This window comes from Leucopleurus acutus (genome assembly GCF_964270905.1).
Source record: "Leucopleurus acutus genome assembly, chromosome: 14".
Classification (NCBI taxonomy): Eukaryota; Metazoa; Chordata; class Mammalia; order Artiodactyla; family Delphinidae; genus Leucopleurus; species Leucopleurus acutus.
In genome coordinates this window covers 16,516,232-16,538,107 of record NC_139156.1, presented here as the reverse complement: position 1 = coordinate 16,538,107, position 21,876 = coordinate 16,516,232, and the positions used below count along the sequence as shown (strand labels likewise).

At 42.9% G+C, this 21,876-nt stretch overlaps 1 protein-coding gene and 1 long non-coding RNA gene across 2 annotated transcripts in view; one reads left to right on the top strand and one right to left on the bottom strand.

Moving 5' to 3' along the window:
• LOC309971397 overlaps positions 1 to 21,876 on the bottom strand; it is a 1,020,865-nt gene that overhangs the window by 849,755 nt on the left and 149,234 nt on the right. The window lies entirely within an intron of this gene.
• PLEKHS1 (pleckstrin homology domain containing S1) lies at positions 70 to 21,393 on the top strand (the record flags this gene model as incomplete). Its single annotated transcript, XM_082854070.1, has 13 exons — positions 70 to 172; positions 3,498 to 3,544; positions 7,616 to 7,704; positions 7,816 to 7,922; positions 8,251 to 8,385; positions 9,982 to 10,057; positions 10,944 to 11,060; positions 12,842 to 12,967; positions 15,425 to 15,540; positions 16,044 to 16,250; positions 16,926 to 17,027; positions 18,315 to 18,450; positions 21,214 to 21,393. The coding sequence occupies exons 2-13, from the start codon at positions 3,514 to 3,516 to the stop codon at positions 21,391 to 21,393; spliced, it is 1,422 nt and encodes a 473-aa protein (XP_082710196.1). The 5' UTR covers positions 70 to 172; positions 3,498 to 3,513.

Genomic DNA, 21,876 nt, shown 5'->3' with positions numbered 1-21,876 from the left:
GATTAAGAGTAAAATCTTCCCGAAGATAGAAGTTTGGGAATTTCCCATTGACTCACATTTCAGAAAAAGCTTGTACTTAATCGTCAGAGCTCAGAGCGAGCCGCGGTGAGTTCAGGAGACACAAGGACAGGACACTTCGCTGAGAACCGAACCAGTGACCACCTGGCTTCCAGTAAGTACTGCTTGACGTGACTGGTTGGGGTTCTCAAGACTGTGCTGATCTGGAAGCTTAACTGAACAAAATCACTGTTACGGGCTCTCTCTTCTTAACCTTCTTGGGCTGCACAGAGGGAAATAGGACCTCTTGGTATTACACTTATCAGATTTCATTACAATGAACAGATTAGGCAATAAGACTGGATGCTGTCTCCTGAACAAGATCAAAGAGTTAAATCTGAAAGGCTGTTTTATTTGGGGGCAATGACAAGAAATGAAAGCCAAACTCTGAACAGATTTAATTCTTTTTTCTCAGGTGAAAGGAGGAGCAAAGTAGTTCAGACACCAGCTCTCAAGTTAGGACGCTGGCTCTGCTTCTTTTTAGTTATGTGATCAAAGGCAAATTACTTAATCTTTCTGGTAACAGTTTCTTATCTGTAAAATGGGTACTGTATCACTGTAAGAATAATGTAAATGTTATAGTATTGTTATATCTCATTGCTATGTTGAGTCTCACTAGATTTCATATATGTAATATATAATATTAAAACTTTGCTTACATTATATCAGCAAAATTTATAGAATAGATTTCATATGTATGAATATAGTAGATTTCATATATATGTATACATATATTGAATTTCATAAAAATAATTTGAAATTGATATAGATCATAGGCAATATATATTATGTGAAATCCAGAATATGTATACATATATGTGAAATCCTTTATATACATATATATATATGAAATCTATGACACAGATTTTGTTTAGAAGTGCTTGGAATGTATGAAGTACTCAATACATGCTAGTCATTATGAAACAATCATAGAATCATAGACTATCCGAACTGAGCATGACCCAACAAGTCACACTTGTCAAGTACCTATAAAATGCTCTTCGCCATATTATTTCAAGTGATGCTGACAGCAATCCTATGAGGGTGGTGATATTACCGCTTCCATTTTATAGATGAAGGAACACAGGTGTAGAGAGGTGCTATAAGGTACCCAAGATCACATGTCATAACTGATGGAGATGAATCTGGATTCCAGAGTTAATACTCTAAAACTGCCGTCTCATTTTACAGTGGGTAAAAAAATACCACCATTAAAAAAAAGCAGGAAGAGTGGTCCCTACACGAGACTTTGGGGCCCTTCACAGACATTGGAAGGCCAGAAACGTCCTCCAGAGCTCTCCTTGCCGCCCACGGTGTGCAGGGAGCATGGATGTGGGTGGGAGCGTGGAGCGGCGTGGGGCTCTGCACAAGTAACCTCGCTCGTCCTCTCGCAAACGCAGTTTTCCGTGCGTAAAACGAGCTGTCTCCCAGGACAGTTCTGCGACACCAAAGCAGTCATGTGAGCAAACACATTTTACAAACTGTAAAGGCTTAACAAAGAATTATTCTATCAAGAAAAAGAATGATTTGGGGCTTTTAAACAAAGAGAGCTTGCAGTAAAAACACTGCTTTAAAATATGTTCCCCTCAAAGCGGTGGGGGTGGTGGTGGGATGAATTGGGCGATTGGGATTGACGTGTATCCACTGATATGTATAAAATGGATGACTAATAAGGACCTGCTGTATAAAAAATAAATAAAATAAAATTCAAATATTAAAAAAAAAAAAGTTCCCCTCAGCTAGTCTCTCCTGCAACAGTCCTGCAATCTCACCTTTGAACTCCATCGCTCACTAGGCTAAATGCCCTGTGGGAAAGGTGGTCAAGTCCCACATGCAGGGATGAGGGGAAAGGCGATGGGCTGAGAACCGCTGGCCCCCAATTCTGCTTTAGGCAGTGAAATCCCTACAACTGGAAAGAACCGCAGGGATCTAAAGCAAAACCTCAGGGGTAAATTTTTTTTAATGTCCATGGTTGGCAAATTTTTAGGTGGGTTCTATTCCTTTTCCTTGTACAGAAATGCTCTTCCAGGGAACAGAAGGCTTTGGTCTCAGTGGCCTGGTGCCCATTGCACAGAGCTAAGCGTGGCCCTTACGCCAGGGGAGGGCTGAGGGCACCAGCGATCCAACATATGCCTTAAGATCCCCCAGGGACCTGTTTGTTACTTCACTTGTTATCTGTTTGTTATTTGTTCAAATAATGACTATCGTTATTATACAGAGATACCTCAACAGAGAAAACCATTTTTTAGTTAGGGAATGTGTGAGTTCTAGGTCCAGGAAAACCCCACTTGTCTTCAGAGGGTTCCCATGTGCCTTTCACAGATCACCAAAAGTATGCTTTGAGATCTTGCAGTCTTAACCTTAAGACTTTCATCTCTGTTTACTATATATATGTACACAAATAGTATATGTATACATGTATATAGTATACTATATGCGCATGTATATATATATATATACACATATGCACACACACACTATAGTATAGTATATGTATATTGTATACTATATGCAATATACATATATATTTCAGGAATTTCCTTTGAGTCATTTATGCTCTGGGAGGAATGAGTGGGTTTATGCTGGAGAAAGGGAGACCTCAGGAGAGGAGGAATGACATCATGCCAACTGCATGGTAAAGAGCCCTTTGCCTCTTCCCACTTCCTGGGACTGCCCTGGGACTGCCCTAGCACAGCCCTGTTCAGCGTTTCCTCCTATTTTGAGAGTCTGATTCAAGGTAAAACTTGGTCACCAATACATTCCCGTTTCAGAGATCTCACCTGCCCCGTGGTCTCTTACCCTATGGGATTCCTCTCCTCGCAGGGCCCCGTGTCAATCATGGGATTGCCAGCAGATCTGTGCAGGAAAGGACTTGACCTCTAGAGTCAGTTTGACCGTGTCAGCCTCAGCCCCCAGTGCTGGGCAGCCCTGGGAACGGGGCACACAGGCAGTGGAGGCAGTTTACGGATAGGGGTATGCCCTGGTCCTTGCTCTAAGGTTTCCCTCTGGAGAAAATGAGTTCCTGGCATGGAGGAGGGCTTATCTTGGGCTTCTTTTTGGCCAGAAATGCTTTCTCAGCTGCAGTTCGTCCATAGCATGCTGCCCTCTGCCCTGTTCTCGTCTCTGTTCCTTGGTGGTGTTGCTATCCCCAGGGGCTGTCTTGTCAGAGCCACTTATGAAGCAGGAGCAGAGGAAGTCCAGGGAAGATGCTCCTTTGGTCATCCTAGCAACACCTCCACAGAACGGGCGCTTGGTGAACACAGGCTGCTTGGGTGGGTCCTCATTACCATGGCTACTATCAACCTCAAGGGCAGAATGGGGAGAGGGGAGACGATAAGCCATCTGACCAACGTTGGGAGCACCATCCTGACGCCTGGTGATTGAGTGGCTAAGCCTATACCATTGTTTGGGGACTAACGCTTAACCCTTCTTTTTGACAGGTGAGAACAGGCAGCCATGATGGAACCCAAACCTCGGAAGAGTTCAGGTACCCAAGGGACATATTCTCGGAAGGAAAAAACTCTATTGAAAATAATGATCAATTCCCATCACACTAACCAGGATACAGAAGATGGTTTTAGTAAGGATAATTATTCTTGGTGTGGAGAACGTAGCGGAGGCTATTAGATTCAGCTGATTATTTTGTAAGAGCTCACTTATCTAGAAATTCGGCATTTTTTGATTTTCATGGACCAAATGTTCCGTTTGTTGCTGGGAGATGGTACTAACAGCAAACTATAGCCCAGAAAAGACTGGAGAATATTTCCTTAATTTTATATGAAATTCTCACTTGGAGACACTGCCAAAATTGTTATCAGGGCTTATTATGAGGATAGGTCAAGGGGTATTATTCAGATGTTCCCGCTTCATGCTGACATGCCTCACTGTAGTTGATTGGTCAGAAGTTTAGGATGAACTAACTTAAAAACCAAACTATCTGATTCCATTCCACTGTATGCATTATCTCTTTTTTCCCTCTGACAGTTTTTAAGGTTTTTCTTTATCACTGATTTTGAGCAATTTGGCTATGATGTTCCTTGTTAGAGTTTTCTTCCTATATTTTGTGTTTGGGGTTCCTGACCTGCTGAGATTTCTGAGATAGTGTTCTTTAAATTTGTAAAATTTTCAGCATTATTTCGTCAAATATTTGTTTCTGTCTCCCTCCCCCACTTCAGGGAATCCAGTGACCTGAAACTTGAAATTGTCCCACGATGCACCAGTGCTCTTTTGTGTTTGGGGTTCTTTTTTCACTCTCCATTTGTTTTAGTCCCATTAATCCCATCCAGTGTTGTTGTTTTTCTGAGACATTGTGGTTTTCATCTCTAGAAGTTCACTTTGGATCTTTCTTATATCTTCTATATCTAACTTCTTGAATGTATAAAATACAGTTGATAATAACTGTTTTAATGAACTTCTCTGTTAATTCTAACATCTGTGTCAGTTCTAGGCCAGTTTTGAAGGATTGATGGTTATCCACATTATGGGTCCTGCTTTCCTGTCTCTTTGCATGCCAGGTAACTTTTGATTGGTTGCCAGACCTTGCAAATTTTACCTTGTTGGGTGCTGGATATTTTTGTATTTCTACGAATCTTGAGCTTTTTTCTGGGATGCAGTTAACTTCCTTGGAAACAATTTGATCCTTTTAAGACTTGCTCTTATGATTTGTTAGGTCTGGAGCAGTCCTCAGCCCAGAGCTAATTATTGCCCACTACTGAGGCAAGACCTTCCTAGTACTCTACCCAGTCCTCCATCAATGATCATTTTTGCCAGTTTGGCTGGACGGAACTGGCACTTTTTCTGGCCCAGTGAGCACTGGGCACTCTTCCCTCTAATTTTTTCTGATGGTTCATTCTCTGGCCTTGGGTAGTTTCCCCACACACGTATACTGATCAGTATTCTTGAATACTTGAGGGCGACCCTGTGACTGTCTCTGGGATTCTCCCTCTGTGCGGCTCTTCCCTCTGTCCTATGAGCTCTAGCTGCCTTGATCTCCCTGAACTTTCAGCTCTGTTTCCTCCGCTCAGGGGTCCACCTGGGCCCACCTCAGTTCCCCTTTCCTGTGCTGTGGACTGGAAACTCCGCCAAGGAAATTGTAGGGCTCACCAAGTTTGTTTCCTATCTCTTAGGGATCCATGACTTTTATTGCCTATGACCAGTGTCATGAACACAACTAATTTATATATTCTGTATTTTTTGTGTGTTTCAGACAGGAGAGTAAATCCAGTTCCTGTTATTTCATCTTTGCCCAAAGTACAAAATTGGCCAGATTTGGCATTTACTCTCAGGGCTATGTCGAGGATGGTTTTGAAGATGCCAAGAATAGAATTAGAGGGTCAATCTAGACAGTTACCAAAGCAGTATAGTGAAAAACATATGCAGGCCTTGAATTCATGTGACTTTAATGTATTGAAATGTATGAAGGTCTTGAAGGCAGTGGTGATAGAACAGAGAGATAGGGGTGGATCCAGGAAGTAAAATGGACATGACTGATGACTGACTGGACAGAAGGGTGATGGAAGGGTGAAACTTTAAGAGGACTCTAAGTGTTCTAGGAGGGGAGGCTGGATAGATGCCACCAAGTGATCTAGGGCACCCGCGAGAAAAGGATGAGAGAAAGAAGTTTATGGGAAATCGAGGTGGAGATGTTCAGGGCCAAAAATGATCTATCCAAGGGTGAAAATACTGAGATTTTGTCCTAGAAGTTCCCCTAGAGACTGAATTTTGCTGATCACATCCCTGGTATGGTGTTTAGCATGTTTCTCTGTTTTCTGTATTTCCTACAAATTGGATCTAGAGGGTTGATGAGGTTGTTTCAGTGTTTTTTGGTCAAGGCTAATCCATGGATGGTGTTGTCCATTGCTTTTAAAATAAATGCAAACTGTACCATGGTCTAGTGTCTACCAGGTGCTGCAGGATTCATCTGCAGCCTCATCTTATACCACTCTTCCTCTCTTACTCACTCTGTTCTCTTACTCCACTCTGTCTCCTACTGGGGAGACAGCCTCTCGGTAGCTCTAGGGAACCGCTCTGAAGAGGTAGGGGGAAACCAGCTTATGTATGACTTTTGGCTAGAAAATACATTCAGTCAAGAATACATCTCAGTAGGGCTTCCCTGGTGGCGCAGTGGTTGAGAGTCCGCCTGCCGATGCAGGGGACACGGGTTCGTGCCCGGGTCCGGGAAGATCCCACATGCCGCGGAGCGGCTGGGCCCGTGAGCCATGGCCGCTGGGCCTGTGCGTCCGGAGCCTGTGCTCCGCAACGGGAGAGGCCACAACAGTGAGAGGCCCGCATACCGCAAAAAAAAAAAAAAAAAAAAGAATACATCTCAGTAAAAGGTTGCTGTTAGTCACAAAGAACAGATACCTCAAGTTAATGATTTTAGTGCTCATCTGTGTACGGGAAGCTGCAAGGATTTGGATTCATTAAAATTCTTCCTGAAATACCTCTGACTATCTATGGGGACTGTTTTTCTCGATCACAGAGTGCCGCATCCTGCTTTTCATCCTGAATTCCTCTCAGGGTGCACTGTCGGTCAGGGGCTGCAGTGGCTACGATGCTCTTGGCTTTCCTTTATTTTTCACCTCCATTTTACAAATGAGGAAACTGAAATTTAGTGAGTCAAGGTGTTCTGTAAGTATTTGTTCAGTAAATAAATCTGTGAATTTGTCCAAAGCCACACAACCATTAAATAAAGGAGCTAAAGCTTTTTGCTTTTGTTTCCTTCTGTTTTTCTCTTTCCTTTTTTCTTCCTTGGTGGGAAGAACGGGGGCAGCAGGCAGAGCTGCTGCAGAAGGAGGAAAGGCAGGGAAGGTGAGGACGGCTGGCTGAGAATTACTGGATACGAGCCTAATGTCTCCATCAGCTGTAGTACCTAATCTTCATTCTGTTTTCACTTAATAAAGAAGTGCTAATTCTTTAGTAAAGGCTGTCTTTTACCAAACCATGGATGAACTAGAACTATAGCCTGGATGTCAAAGCAAAACCAAGGTCTTCTTTTTAAAATAAATTTGATTTTAGCAACATTAATTTTTTCTAGATAAGGAAAGTAGTACATACTTCTTGCAGACCTTTTCAAAAATATAGAAAAAATCAAAACTGCCTATACATGTCCATCCTCACAGAGAAGCAATTAACATTTTGGAAAGCTCCTATTTAACCACTCTGCCACCTTATTTTCAATAGCAGGTGGTTTTGCTTTTGTTTGGTAAGTCAAAGGTCAAGGCAGAATTATCTTGCTGCTGCGGCTGGTGATTCAACAGGAAGGGAGACAAATCTTTGCTCACATCTAGAGAGCCACCGGCATCCGGAGAGCCAGACAGGTGTGAGCTGCATTAAAGAGCTTCTAAATGTCATCTGAACAAAGGTCCCGACAGTGGATGAATAAGAATCACACACTTGGTCCTGGGTTTTTTGTTCTCCTGGCCTATTATAGATGTGTTTTTCCATAACTGAATAATGTGAAGACCTTTCCAGCAGTAAACAGTGTTCTCCAATTGAAGCAGTTCTTCTCAGAAATGTATAGGGAACAGACTGAGTCCTGTTCACTTTCTTTTATTAGGCAAACAATTTACATTATATTATGAAAATGAAGTCTGCAAACAAGATTACTTTATTAAATCACCACCTCCTCAGCTTTTCTTCTCTGCAGTAAGTATTCACAAAGATTTAAAAGGCCTCCCACCAGCCTCATGAGCATTTTTAAAATCCTTTCTCTTCCTTTGAGATTTAACTGAGATGCAAAATGTTTTCATTTTTCAGACCTCTTGGAAAAAGCGGCTTTTCATCCTGTCAAAGAGTGGGGAAAAGGGCTTTAGTCTTTCCTATTACAAAGACCATCATCACCGAGGTTCTATTGAACTTGATCAGTGCGTATCCAATCAAGAAAATGTTTATAATAACAAATACTAACGTGTTGCCTGCAAAATAGAAAAAAGATTAGAAAACTTTAATTTGTGGAACTAAGAGTCCAACTGAAATAGGAATTCGGAATTAAGTTTTAGGCTGAACAAAGTATTTTCAATCAGTGATAAACCAGATCTAAACTTATTTTCTAAAACTATTGGACAATTTTCAAAGTATTGATCAAACAGATCTAAAGTTTTATTCAATTTGAAACTTAATAAAAACCATTAGTCAATTTCTTCCTAATTTTGTATTTGCATCTGTTTAATACTTTATATCTATATCTAACAGAAGTTCCAGTATAGAAGTCGGCATCAGTAACCATGAAAAAATGCAATCCGTACAGAAGATGTTTAACTGCCATCATGACGAAGTGATGTCGATCAGGGCCACTAACAGGGAATACTTCCTCATTGGCTATGACAGGTAAGTAGTAAGATAACATGGGGTGTCTCCTGTATGCAAAATAAAAAACAAACAAATAAACAAAAACATTTTAAACCAGTACACAATAAACATGCCTTGACTAGAAACCCATGGCCACAACCTTAAACACCATCTTGGCAGTCTTTATTATGTGTTAAAATACCTTGACAAATCACAGTATTCATTTCCTAGGGCTGTCATAGCAATGTGCCACAAACTGGGTGGCTTAGAACAACAGAAATTTGCTGTCTCACTGTCCTGGAGACTAGGAGTCTGAAATCAAGGTGTCGTAGGCCATGGTTCCTCTGAAGGTTCTAGAGAAGATCTGTTCCAGGCCTCTCTCCCAACTTCTGGTAGTTCCTTGGCTTGTGGCAGCAAACCTCCAGCCTTTACATGGCAGTCTCCCTATGTGCACGTCTCTACGTCCAAATTTCTCCTTTTTATAAAGACACTAGTCACATTGGATTGGGACGCCCTTCTCCAGTCTGACCTCATCTAAACTAATTACGTCTGCAACAACCTGACCTGACTTCCAAATAAGGTCACATTCTGAGGTACTGAGGATTGGGCTTTCAACATGTGAATTGAGGCGGGGGACACAATTCAACCCATAACTGTCACCATCACCGCAGATACATTTTAGGTACAAGAAACCAATACGCTAGCATCTACCCAAGGTACATATATTAGGGAGTGGCTATGCTCGTCCCCGAAGGAGTCTTCAGTTTTTAAGAGGGGCTCCCGGCGCTAGCGAAGGTGGCAAATGGATTCTTTGCGGGCGATTATCTGCTTGACAGAGAGGCTAAAGTTGGAGAAGGCAGCTGTACAGAGGAGGCGGCACATGCCCAAGCCCAAGCATCCGTATGAAGAGACTTGATCTGCTGCAGATCAATCCCCAGGTGAAAACCTTTCCTTACAGTTGTCTTGGGAGTCAATAGAAAGAAGATGTGATTTATATGCATTTGCTCAAATACACCCTTAAATACATGCACTCCCTAAAGGGAGGCGCACCTAAATAGCTACACCAAATGGCGCTGACAGGTTAAGGGGCCACTTAAGAACACAAAAGAAATCCGTTTCAAAGTCAAAAGCTCCAAACCCTGTGATTATACTGTTACTTTCCACTTTTCTTCCCATGTCTCTGAGCTTTGCTCACAAGGGTGGCATGAGGGTTAATTCTGGTGTGTTAGCATGGAGGTGGTAAGGATCCAAGGAGGGGGGGCATTTAAGCCACTCAAGAAAAAGATCCTGGGGCTTCCCTGGTGGCGCGGTGGTTGGGAGTCCGCCTGCCGATGCAGGGGACACGGGTTCGTGCCCCGGTCCGGGAGGATCCCACATGCCGCGGAGCGGCTGGGCCCGTGAGCCGTGGCCGCTGAGCCTGCGCGTCCGGAGCCTGTGCTCCGCAACGGGAGAGGCCACAACAGTGAGAGGTCCGCGTACAGCAAAAAAAAAAAGAAAGAAAGAAAAAGATCCTTATTTCCCTGGTACCTACCCCATTGCCTGTCCAATCTTAATAAAAGAATCCTCCTCCGGTTCAAAATGAGCGCAGGCGCCGTTGTTGCCACATGCCGGCTGAAAGTTTATTCCTATCAACAGGGAGAAGATTAAAGACTGGGTCTCTTTCTTGTCATCCCTCTGCCGGAATATAAAAGCAGCACGCCAGAATACAGGGGTAACTATTTCACTAATAAAATAGCGGGACACCTGAACAAAGCCCTCTTTCACAAGGAAACAACGTGAGCTATTTTTTCCCCCTCCTTAGCAACTGGCATTAATACAAGGAATAAATAAGTGAGAAAATGTACATCCTTGTTATTTTTATGACTAACAATAGAAAAAAAATCTTTTATGTTTTGCAAGAGAGCTAAAATACAGACACTTCAAATTTTCATTATTGGAGTAGGAGGAGTGAAAGCTAACTGTGGCCTTTTTTAATAGTAGCTGAAACTACAGTATTTTCCATCGTTGTTATTCAAGGTACATAACAGCTACCTTTGGAATGACTAAGTCCAGGGTGGTTTCTAAAAAACATGCTTTTTACCTATCTTATATTTTCAATATAAGGTTTCTTTGATGTAAGTGCCAGAAATTTTAAGTTGTTTATTTACTTTATAAGAACCTTTGCTAATTTACCTAAGTCCTTTCTTAGGACAGACCTTTATAAATGAAACTTTGGCCTCTAGGTATCGTTTTGACATGGTTTCTAGATTGTTCCATGCTTACAACAAAAGCAGAGGCCAAGGAGAAGGGAAAGCAAAGTGTGTCTACAAGTGCTCAAATGATTAGAGTGAAGGGGTGGGGTACAGAGGGACACAGCGTTGAAAAGACAGGTTGAGGGAGACTTAGAGCATCTCTGAAGGCCAGGCTGGGAGTCCTCAAGGGTTTTGGAACAGGAGAGACACAAGACCAGCTCTTGTCTAAACGGGAGAATGCTGGCCAGCAGTATAAATGTTAGTGGTCAAAGATTGGAAGCAGAGAGCCCCATGACCAGGCTGTTGCTTCATTCTAGACAAGAGATCAATCATGCCCTGATTCCAATATTCCTTTTTGATAAGCAGGAGAAACTCTCATTTGGTGATACAAGGCCCTCTTCAGACCCCATCCCTCTCCTTGGTCTTTCCTACACATCGGAGGCTGTCAGCACGACCACAGCAAGAAAAAGTCTTCCAGACATGGTAATCGGACTTACCTCTCTTAGGACGCCCTGCCTGAGAGCCAGCTGATGCTTCAAAAGTCAATGTATTTGACATCTTCCTCAAAGCCTAATCCACCAAAGAATGATTCTTAGTCCTATGATCTATCCTATATTTAGTCTGTTTCCCCTACCAGCATGAGCCTTACTGCTTGCCCTGCCTACATCTAAATGTATTCATTCATTTTGGATGCTCTTTGATATGCATCCAGGTACATCGGGTATGTTGGGTGGAGATCCCCCCAGCTAAACAAAAGCCTGGATGGTAGCCTTTTCCTTCCCTTCACCAACAGGGCAAAGATTACTTCTGTAAAAAAAATTCCCCGAACACCACTTGACCATTTGTACTCCTGAGGCAAAAATCAGAGTTCTTATTATTTCCTCTATTTACCCAAATCAGTCTTGCTTCTCCGTGTGTGTGTGTGACTTCATTTCTAATGAAGTCCATTGGAGGAAAAAACAAATAATACATTTACCCCTTGAAAATGATTTGTAATTGTGCTTTCAGCTCTCTTGGATTTGCAATCTTCCCAATTCTGGATATTATTAATGAACAGGCTGAGTGGTGTTTTTTCTTCTGCCATGGATGCTATTTTGTCCCTTAGAGATGTAACCACTGACTTTGCCTTTTCCCTGGGTACCAGGCACATCTTAATAGGGCATAGCCTCCTGTTTTATCTAGCTGGAAGCTCTCCAACTATTTTAAAAGCTTTCTGTAGCATATCAAATGCACCAGGCCAAACACTTCATTTGGTATTTGTAGGAAAGGTGGTAGGAAATGGGGTTGAGAAAGATAACTCTTTTCAGTAAATGCCTATTGCTTTTCACTCCTGTACCCCTTCTCCCTAGAGATAATATTATTGGTCATTTCGCCTTTTCATACTATGTATTCCAATCCAGTGATTTTCCAATCAGCTTCAGTTAAGAGAACCACCTACCTTGTTGGGAGTTGTTGTTGCTGTTTCTAAATTAAAATGGGAACCCTTCCTCATCCCAGACTTAGCATGACCTGGCTTCGTGAACTTGGAGCTAGAAAAACGGACACAACTTAAATACGTCTTTTTTTTTTTTTAATCACTTTCTTTCAAGGACTTGCTAGAGAACATTCAGGGTTTTTTCAAACCCCACCCCCCCCCTTGCTCTAAGGCATTGTACTTGGAAGAATTGAATTGTACTTATAACAATTTTCCTGCCAGGCAAAGCAGCTACTTTGTACTGTCCTGTATCTATTAGAGAGGGAAGCAGTAATTGGTTGAACCTAGATCACCTTGAAGCCTACAATTCATACTGTCACATGATCGATGCTACAAAATTGCATTGCTATGGAAACAGTAGAATTATATAAGCAGAACACAAAAGAGGAACACTGAGCGGAAAGAGAAAAGATGCAGTGCCTTGACCCTGGGCTAATTAGCTTCTCAGATGGCACTGAATGAAAACTAGAAAAAGATGAGGGTGGAGGATTCAGTGGCGGAGCTTAGTGACTTAGAACACCACCCACCGGAGAGAATTACTTGTTCTGAGTTACAGGACCCAATAATAGAGAAAAACCTGAAAGATGGGCTTATATTTTTATATCAGTGGTGACCCAGACTCAAGAAGCAAGTTCAAGTTGTGTGGGCTTCTAGATGTAACCTTGGAAGATCCTCGGATGTTCTCAACCCAATTAATCTATTATGCTTTTTCCAGAAAACATGTGGTTTAATTCTGTCTCTTGCAAAGACAAAGAAAAAGCATTAACTCTGTCTTCATCTCTTTATTCAGCATTTAATGGAAAAAAGGTCTTCAGGACTCAGAGAAGCTCATCTACCGCATGCCTTGTTGTCAGACACCGCTCAAGATACAGAAGAAGAGAGTCATTATATTAATCCTCGAAGTATTCTTATAGAGGTAACCCCTTCTGTTTACTAATCATTTATTCCTTCTACAAATATTTACTGAGCCCCTGCCAGGCACTGTTTCTGAGGCATTAGGCTGGTTTCAGAATCAGACACAGGTGATGTGCTCACAGTGTTGACACTTTAATAGGAACCAACCATGATACAAGACAGAAAGGGCTCCATGCTGAAGAGAGATGCTCGTAAAATGCTCAGAGGGCATGAGGGGTGGTAGGCGGGGAAGCTGACTTCCAGACAGAGGCCAGGGGAAGTTCCATGGAATGACATTTGACCTTACATGATAGGCAAAATTTGGACTTGAGGGATTGATCTGGGGAGTCTTTCTGCATTCTAGGAAGAGATAATAATAACATGAGCAGAAACAACAATACCCTTGGGTGATAAATTGTGTGGCATATACCAACCAGTCTATTGATCATTTGGAATTCCTTACTGAGTGCCTTCTGTGTGCTAGGCATGGTGGCTACCAGAAAGGACCTGATATCACGCCTGCCCTCAGTGCTCACAGTCTTACCAGTTACCACCTGACGATGCTCCACCAGGGCATGGTCAAAGAGCTCTGGAAGCAAACAACAAGGTCCTACTGTATAGCACAGGGAACCATATTCAATATCCTGTGATATACCAAAATGGAAGAGAATATGAAAAAGAATGTGTGTGTGTGTGTGTATACACACACACACACACACACACACACGCACGCACGCACGCACGCACACACATATACATATATATTGGGTTGGCCAAAAAGTTCATTTGGGTTTTTCCATAACAGCTTATGGAAAACCCAAATGAACTTTTTGGCCAACCCAATATATATACATATATATATATATAGCTGAATCACTTTGCTGTACAGTAGAAACTAACACAACATTGTAAATCAACTGCACTTCAATAAAATAATACTTTTTTAAAAAAATAAAAGAGCTCTGGAAGCAATAGAAATAAAGACAGATTTTCTGTCTCCACTGGAGTCAGGGAGGGCTTCAAGACACAAAATGGCATTTGACAACATATATGATGAATAGTTCAGTTGAGCTCTAACCCAGCGTGAGTGGCATATTAGGGGAAAAAAACCCACAGCAACCAGAAAAAAGAGCCAGACCATAATGGGTCTTGAATGCCAAGTTGACTTCATGCTGCAGGCAGGACAAGGGGCAGTGGTGGCTTCTCAGTTAGGAAGGGGCAAAACCGAATTCTCTTCTAGTACTATTAACCCAACAGCTATATTCAAGGTGGACAGCAGAGAGAAGAGAATGGAAATGGGAAGTAGGAAGGCAAAATTGGGGGAAGGGAGGCAGCATTTCCCAAACTGGGTTTTTCTATAAGATGGTGACGTGTTCATACATAAGAAGCAGTCTGAGGTGAAATAAGTTCTGGAAACACCAAATCAAAGTAAGTTACACAAGCCTCTTCACTGAAGAAGTCTCAGAGCCTTTTTAGTATGCAGTGGTGCATTATAAATAGCCCAGCAGGATACAACGCACAGCATTCCCCAAGCTCGTTTGACCACAGGACCCCGCTTTTCATGCCAGTGCTCTCTGGGACATGGTGACAGCGACTAGTCTTTCATGACAGTCCAACCAACCAGCCAGGTGGTACTGAGCGCTAGCTGTATGCCCGGCGTTTGCTAGGTACTTTACGAGATGCAAAGTCTAGTAAGGCAGATAAAACTAAGCTGGAAGACCACCACAAAAATTAAGTACAACACCGTGTCGTAGAAGTTCAGAGAAGGGAGAGGTTGGCAGTGGCTGAGGTGATCAGAGGGGGCTATGGGACCTCAAGCCAGGCCTGAATACAGCTTCATTAGACAAAAGAGAAAAGGGGAAAAAAACTGCATGAAATGGGCACTAGAAGAACACCATTTGTGGGGGCGTGGTGGGAGGGCTGGCTTGACTGGAAAGAAGTGTTCCAGTGATGGTTCATGGTTAATTTGTTAGGTAGGCAATCGGAAGCCCTTATGGTTTTTGAGAAACCATTACCCCAAATGACTTAGTTCTAACAGGCTAGTGGAGAATCCCCAGAGGACAGTATTTTCTAGAATCCTTACAGCCCCTTGAAGTAACTTGACTGCCTGTGAGCAGAGTAGCCCGAGGTCAGCTCTGCACTGTGTCGGAGCCTTTGACCCACTCAGGTGTCGTGATTCTATAATAGTATCGGTTGGGCAAAAGAGTTCATGTCATTAAGTGCCTAGTGATGACACAGAAAAATGGACAGCAATTTACTCCAATAGGACACTTGTATCAGGAACGTGGGGAATCCTAGATAAGAAAGCAGATTTGGAGTCTGCCAGAAGCTTTACTGGTTCATTCCCCCAGAATGAGCACCACTGTTCATCCAATGGTAGGCATACCGTTTCAGGGACCAGAGCCATCAGGTAGTGGGTGACAAGGTACCTGGCTTATTGATAGACTCACATCCTTACGTCTCTGCCTCTTGTCTATAGTTCGATAATATTATTGCTGCCAGTGATTCTGGTGAACCCGTTGAACCCATTGGACCTGGTAGTCCAGACCAGGTCTCCGAGGCAGTTGAGTGTCATTACATGTCCATGAAATCCTGGTAAGTAAAACTGCCATACCTTAAAATTTGATCTTAGCTAATGTACTGTTCTAGAACAATTGCTACCAGATCATTTAAATAGTTGATATAATAATACAAAAGCATTACCATAGACCAAGTTCAACACGCCATTCAGTCATCTCAAAACAAGTAAACGTGAGAATGGTTTCTCTACCCATAGAAAACCATTAGTGACATCCTGGGGACATTTTCTGTCTCCCGGGGCAGTTCTTTTCTATTTTGCATTTACGTCTCTCACACGCTCCCTTTGTCTCTCCAAACCCTCCCAATGTAAAGGGCTATTTTGCTCCCATGTCCATTTTTAGAAGGAAAGTTTATTGGATCTGGTTCTAACTGTAGCTGGGATTCTGATGGTTGGACATACTTCAAAACCTTGTTAGTTTTCACATGGCTGTTAGCTACTTAAATCTGATTCACACACCACGGAAAGCTGTAAATAGATAACGCTGAAAAAGGGTTTGTGTTAACTTCTTGTACTCTAGTGTTTCCAAAGAGTCGTCCCATAAGTCTGCTGATGGCAAAGAGGAATCCCAGACCCTGGCAGATATCCTGAACGGGGAGCTTCACCCACAAGAACAAGGCTCAGGAACGGGCTCTTGTCTTTCACCTGCCAATACGGAAGCACAGATCACGAATGACAAAAAGGGGGCGGCCTCACTAAGTGTTGTGCAATTGTCTATACTAATCAAGTAAAGTTCTCATTTCTCAAATTTTATGAGCCCGTAGAGCAAGGCAGGCTTCCATTTGTACTCAGAATTCACATTTTAATCTCCAACTGAGCCAAGAATCTGTCCAGCTTGCCCTTCTCACTGATACAGTAACCAAGGACAGTGAATACCAGAGTTGGAAGTGCAGTGAGCAGTCCCCAGGGCTGTGAGTGGCATTTTCAAATACTTGAAAAAATTCTGTCCTTTCAGGTTCTGGAACCTTGGATCACCCTGACCTGGGTTGTATATCACCCAGATTTTACTATTAAAATGACAGGCATGCAAGTCACATGAGGTTTGGTTGTAGACTAGGCTGGAGAACTTTCAGGTTTTAAATGATGCCAAGAACATTTGATGAGATCGTTCTCAACTTTAACTCTTTTCAATGTCTCCTTCTGTGGAGAAGTGTGCAAACTGACATGATATATAATGAACTTCATCCATTTTTTACTCCTTTTCCATTGTCTACCATCGCTACCACATCCCAAGGGGGTGGAGGAGGGCATTAACGAGTAACTTAAATTCTTATTCTTCTCCAAATGTTTTGGACAATCTTTAATGGCATAATACCGTCTCAGATGTCGGAAGCCAAAGTCCATTCAGAAGGTACAGTTCAGAGCCAGAGAGAGTCGCCTGACTTTTACAAATGTCTTGTAGTAACATCCCCGATGAAATCCAAGTGGAGAAGCTGAACATGTTCCTTTCTCCTCCTGACATCATAAACCATCTTGCTCTCAGAGAAGCTGCAGGACGGATATGGTAGGTAGGAGATTTGAGGGTTACTGATTATAAATGGGGTTGGATGATATGAAGACAGTCATTATATCTTGAAGCACTGTATGTGGCAAAACTGCCTGGAGAACTCGGACTCTCGTGCTGCTGTTGTCACAAAACGTCTTTGATTGAGGCAGAAATAAGGATACTGTTGTATAGGAGGGACAGCTGGGAGATAGGTGGGTATAGGAGGACCCAAAAGTCCAGGAAGCACTAAATTTCTGATTTTTTGAAAGTGAGGAAAAGTGGGCAGGAATACGTATAGTCCAAGGAAATCATTGCCAAACAACGAGCAGTGAGTATTTGATGAATGAAGTCAGTGAGGTCAACAAGAATCTAAGGTCTAAAAGAAAATGGCATACCAGGGTCGAAGACTTCTAGACATCAGGTAAAAACCTGCTGGTCAGGGACTCAGACACAGAAGATTGTGTGGCAGAGAATTTTCTTAGAATGATCACTGTTTGTTTGATTCTACATTCTTTTAAAGACCTTGTAATTCATTTTGATGGAAGATTACATTTTTAGAATAGAAGAAAGCTTGTTCATGTAAACATCACACATCAATTATAAGCTCTATAAGAGGGCAGGAACCACAACCTGCCATTTTTCCAAACTTCCCACAATCTAAGGCTCAAAACATATTTGACGGAAACTATGGACTCCTCTACACCTGAGCTTGCTCATCTAATAATTCATCTATTTTTGCATATGACATATTCACTGTGTGCTCACTTTAAATACTGGGTTTTTCCGTATCGTCTTACGGAAAAACCGGAACGAACTTTTTGGCCAACCCAGTACGTAACATCTTCTGTTTATGGGGTTATAAAAAACCATTTTTTTAAAGGTGGTTCCATACTTCTGGGGTCTCAAAGCCGCTGAAAAAGACAGCTGCATAAACAAGTAAATATAAAATGCATTTGATCTGAGCATACAATAAGCGAGGGGCTCAGACAATGCAGTAGAAGTCCAGAGGCAGGAGAGATTAATTAAGGTAAAGGAAGGATGGCGTAGGAGGGCTTTGGAGAGGCAGTGTCATTGGAGTTGGAGTTTGGAGGAAGACTCAGGCTCCCAGAGTAATGATAGAGGAAAGAATATTCCAAACAGAAAAAGAGAGTTCGACTACTTCAGATATAGTGCAATATAGCTAAAGAAACTAGTAATAGTAGTGGTAGGATAGAGTGAGGAGCCCCATCTGTATCTCCATCTGTGCCCCGCACTCCCAGCAAGCACCGTCTCACTCTTGTGTTGGATGCTGTACCCTCATTGCAGTGTGGCTCAGTGGGATGGCCCCCCGCACCTGGGATGCTTATTTTTTCACGGAGATCACCTTTTGGCCGTGAATGACCTGAAGCCCCAGAGCCTGGAGGAGGCTTCCTTGTTTCTCAGCCGGTCCATCCAGAGGGAGGTGAGTCCTGCTGATTGGCCCTAGTCAGGGCAAGAAGGAACAAGATCAAGGTCTTGGATGGTGTCTGAACAGTGCTGTGCTCTGAAGACAAATGAGATTCTGCAATCTGCAGCCACCATATGTAAATAAGAGAATAAGAAGTGTAAATAACACTTCCTAAGATACTTCTAAATAACAAGAATGTTATTTTAGGACCCTTTTAAAATTCTTTTGTGTCAAGTAGTATTTGGAGGGAGCACTGGGCTAGGAGACTGAACGGCTGGGTTCAAGACCTCAGACGCAGCATGACATGGCAAAAAAGAGCTTGCAGTGGAATCAGGCAGGCTCAGTGTTTACATCCAACCTCCTTTAACCAAATGGTGCCTCAATCTTCTCTTCTGTAAAATTAGGGATAATGATAATGCTAGTTATTGGAGAATTAAATGAGATAATATATAACATGCTTACAACAGTGACGGGCACATATTAGGTGCTCAGAATGGTTACTATTACTTCTTCTACTATCGGCTGGGGAATGCTGAACAGGTTTAGCTTTTTTTTTTTTTTTTTTTGCGGTACGCGGGCCTCTCACTGTTGTGGCCTCTCCCGTTGCGGAGCACAGGCTCCGGACGCACAGGCTCAGCGGCCATGGCTCACGGGCCCAGCCGCTCCACGGCATGTGGGATCTTCCCGGACCGGGGCACGAACCCGTGTGCCCTGCATTGGCAGGCGGACTCTCAACCACTGCGCCACCAAGGAAGCCCCCAGGTTTGGCTTTTTAAGCCTCCATTTCCTCATCTTAGAAATGGACATACCTTCCTCGCAGACTTATTGTAAGAATTATACTGAACATGTGACTATGGACCGAGTACGCGTGTCGTTAAAAGGCTCGCCATGTTTCTGCCTATTAGTACAGTCTCCATACTGTTAACTCCTTTCCTGGTCTATTTTTATTTCTGACATGCCACTTGACCTTGGGAAAGTCACTTCCTTCTCTGACAAGTCAGTTTCAGTTTCTTCTCTCTAAAGTGAGAGAGGGTTGGTTTTCAAACTGTACTTCTTGGACCCCTAAGACCAGGACAGGAGGGGAGGGGAGGGAGAGGGCGGTGTTCTGGGCTTTGGCGAGTGACAGCAGTGTATGTTTATCATTATTTCTTCATGTTGGAACTTCCTGTTACCTCACCTCGAGGAAACAGTAACTTGGCTTAGAATTTCTGAAAACCACGGTACAGGAAGATCTCTCAAATTTCTTCCAGCTCTGAGAGTTTATGATTAAATATGTCTTATCTCTTCTGCATCACACAATAACTTTGTTGGTTAGATAAATTGTACTACCCCTACTATCTAAATGGGAAAACTTAGTAAGAATGAGGGAGTTGTCTACGATACATAAGTAGTTAGTGTTAGAGCAAAAGGACTCATTCATTCCTTCACTCATTCACCATTTATTGAACGTCTATTGTATGCTGTATTCTCTGCTAGGTCCTAGAGCCACAAAAATGGCCTCGGCCTGAGCTCAAGGAGCTTACAGATTAGTGGATAAAACAGGTATATTATGTGCTAGTTACAGGTGCAGTATGTGCCTTGAGATACGAACAGAGGACCATGGGATCACAGAGGAAGAATGAAGTTAATCTATTTGAGGGAGGCCAGAAAGGTGTCTCAGAGAAGGGGATGCTTGACTTGGGTTTTGAAGACTAGGGTAGGAGTTTGTGTGGTGGCAAAGGGAAGCTTTTAGGAGTCCAGCCCAACGCTCTAGTAACTGTAATATATTTCCTCGGCCAAAGACCCATGCTGTGGCCAAGTGTTCAATATAATCTTCTGAAAGTTACCAAACAATACGCTTATCCAGAGACCTAGGCATCAGCTCTGAAGCCAAGAAAAGGGTTTTCCCTGGGAGCAGATCCAGGAGGAACTCCACCTGGGTGTTGCTGACTGCAGTTTATCAAGACTGCCTTCTAGATTGTGGAGTCACTTGCATAAGAGGGACTGACAGCATTTCTTTTGGGCTCATTCTGCCTGCCCCCCTTTCTCCTAGATGCTATTGAGAAATACATGTGTTCACCAATATGATTATTTGAAGATCAAAAAACTCCCCAACTTGCCCACCCCTACCATTCCTGATCTATTTCTTTATGTTAAAAACAAATATCCAGTCCTTTTTAAAATTCAAATAGCTGGTCCCTGAAAGGAAAAATGATAGTGGAAGATGGGAAGATATGGAACGAAAGGAGGGGCAGTCAAAGGCCCCTAATGTTTTACAACAGCTGAACCAAGCAGATGTACTTTCCATCCTTGAGAATGAAGTTGACAGAAATGGGAATTTGGGGTGAGCGTGGGTAGGGACAGGAAGGGGAGAGAATGTGAGATTTTAAAAGGAGGGGGAGGAGATGTGCATGGGAAAGGGGAGGAGATGCTAGATTGCAGGAGAAACACATAGAACTTCAGTCTCCTCCCAATTTTGTCAGGGGCTGGTCCTGTCTGGTGGTCCTATTTGGATTCTCTTGTTTCAAGAGGCTTTTTATTTCTTGGTACAAATGGGCCCATCTGGACAGGACTGATGTACTCTGGAATCTGCCCTAAGGGCTCAGGCCAGTGGAGGCCAGAGAATAAAAATCCATCTTCCACATGAATATATCAATATAAGTCATCCTGGTTTTTTCCAGCCCAGATTTTCCTCAAAACCAGCTTCAAAGGGTGTGAATGAGGACAGACTGACACTGAGAACCAACAGTCCTAAAGATAGTCTTTAGTCATTTAATGTTCTTCTTTCTTGTGTTTTAGAAAGTAAAACTCACCATCGCTCGGATCCCAAATTCAGAGAAATTCCACGGAATAGCCTGTACATGCCACTTACCAGACCAAGGTATTAAACCTTCTAAACTGGATACGTCTGTACTGGAGAGGAGACTGGAGAGGAGTCTAGCCATTAAAAAGGGTCAGCAGAAAGGATCTGGAGAGTAACGTGCTGGGGCCCACTGCCGACAAGCGAGGATGGGCCCCAGACTCTGTGCTGAGCTCTGCCCCTCACCGCTGTGTGATAGCAGGCAGTCAGCACAGCTCTCTGAGTTTCTCCATCTGCATCTTAACAATGGGAATAACCATCCCATCTCTGGCTATTGCGTCAGGATGTTGAGAGGCCCAAGTGGGATGATAACTATGGAACACAGTGAAAATGTAAGGCCTTATTATCTCAGACTTTGTCCCAAACACCACAGACTGAGATTGGGTAAGTTTCTCATCTAAAGTGTGCTGTGTGTTCAGTGAGGTCATGGTCCACACAGTCTCTTCTTTGTTAGGGAATGGACAGTTGGAAACACTCATTTCGGGAAGCCAAGATTCCCGAGAGAGATGTGGTACCGTATCAGCCTTCCCAGACACCTCCTGCTGTTCATCACATGCAGAATGCTAAGACACAGTGACTTCTTGGATTCAACGATCATCTTG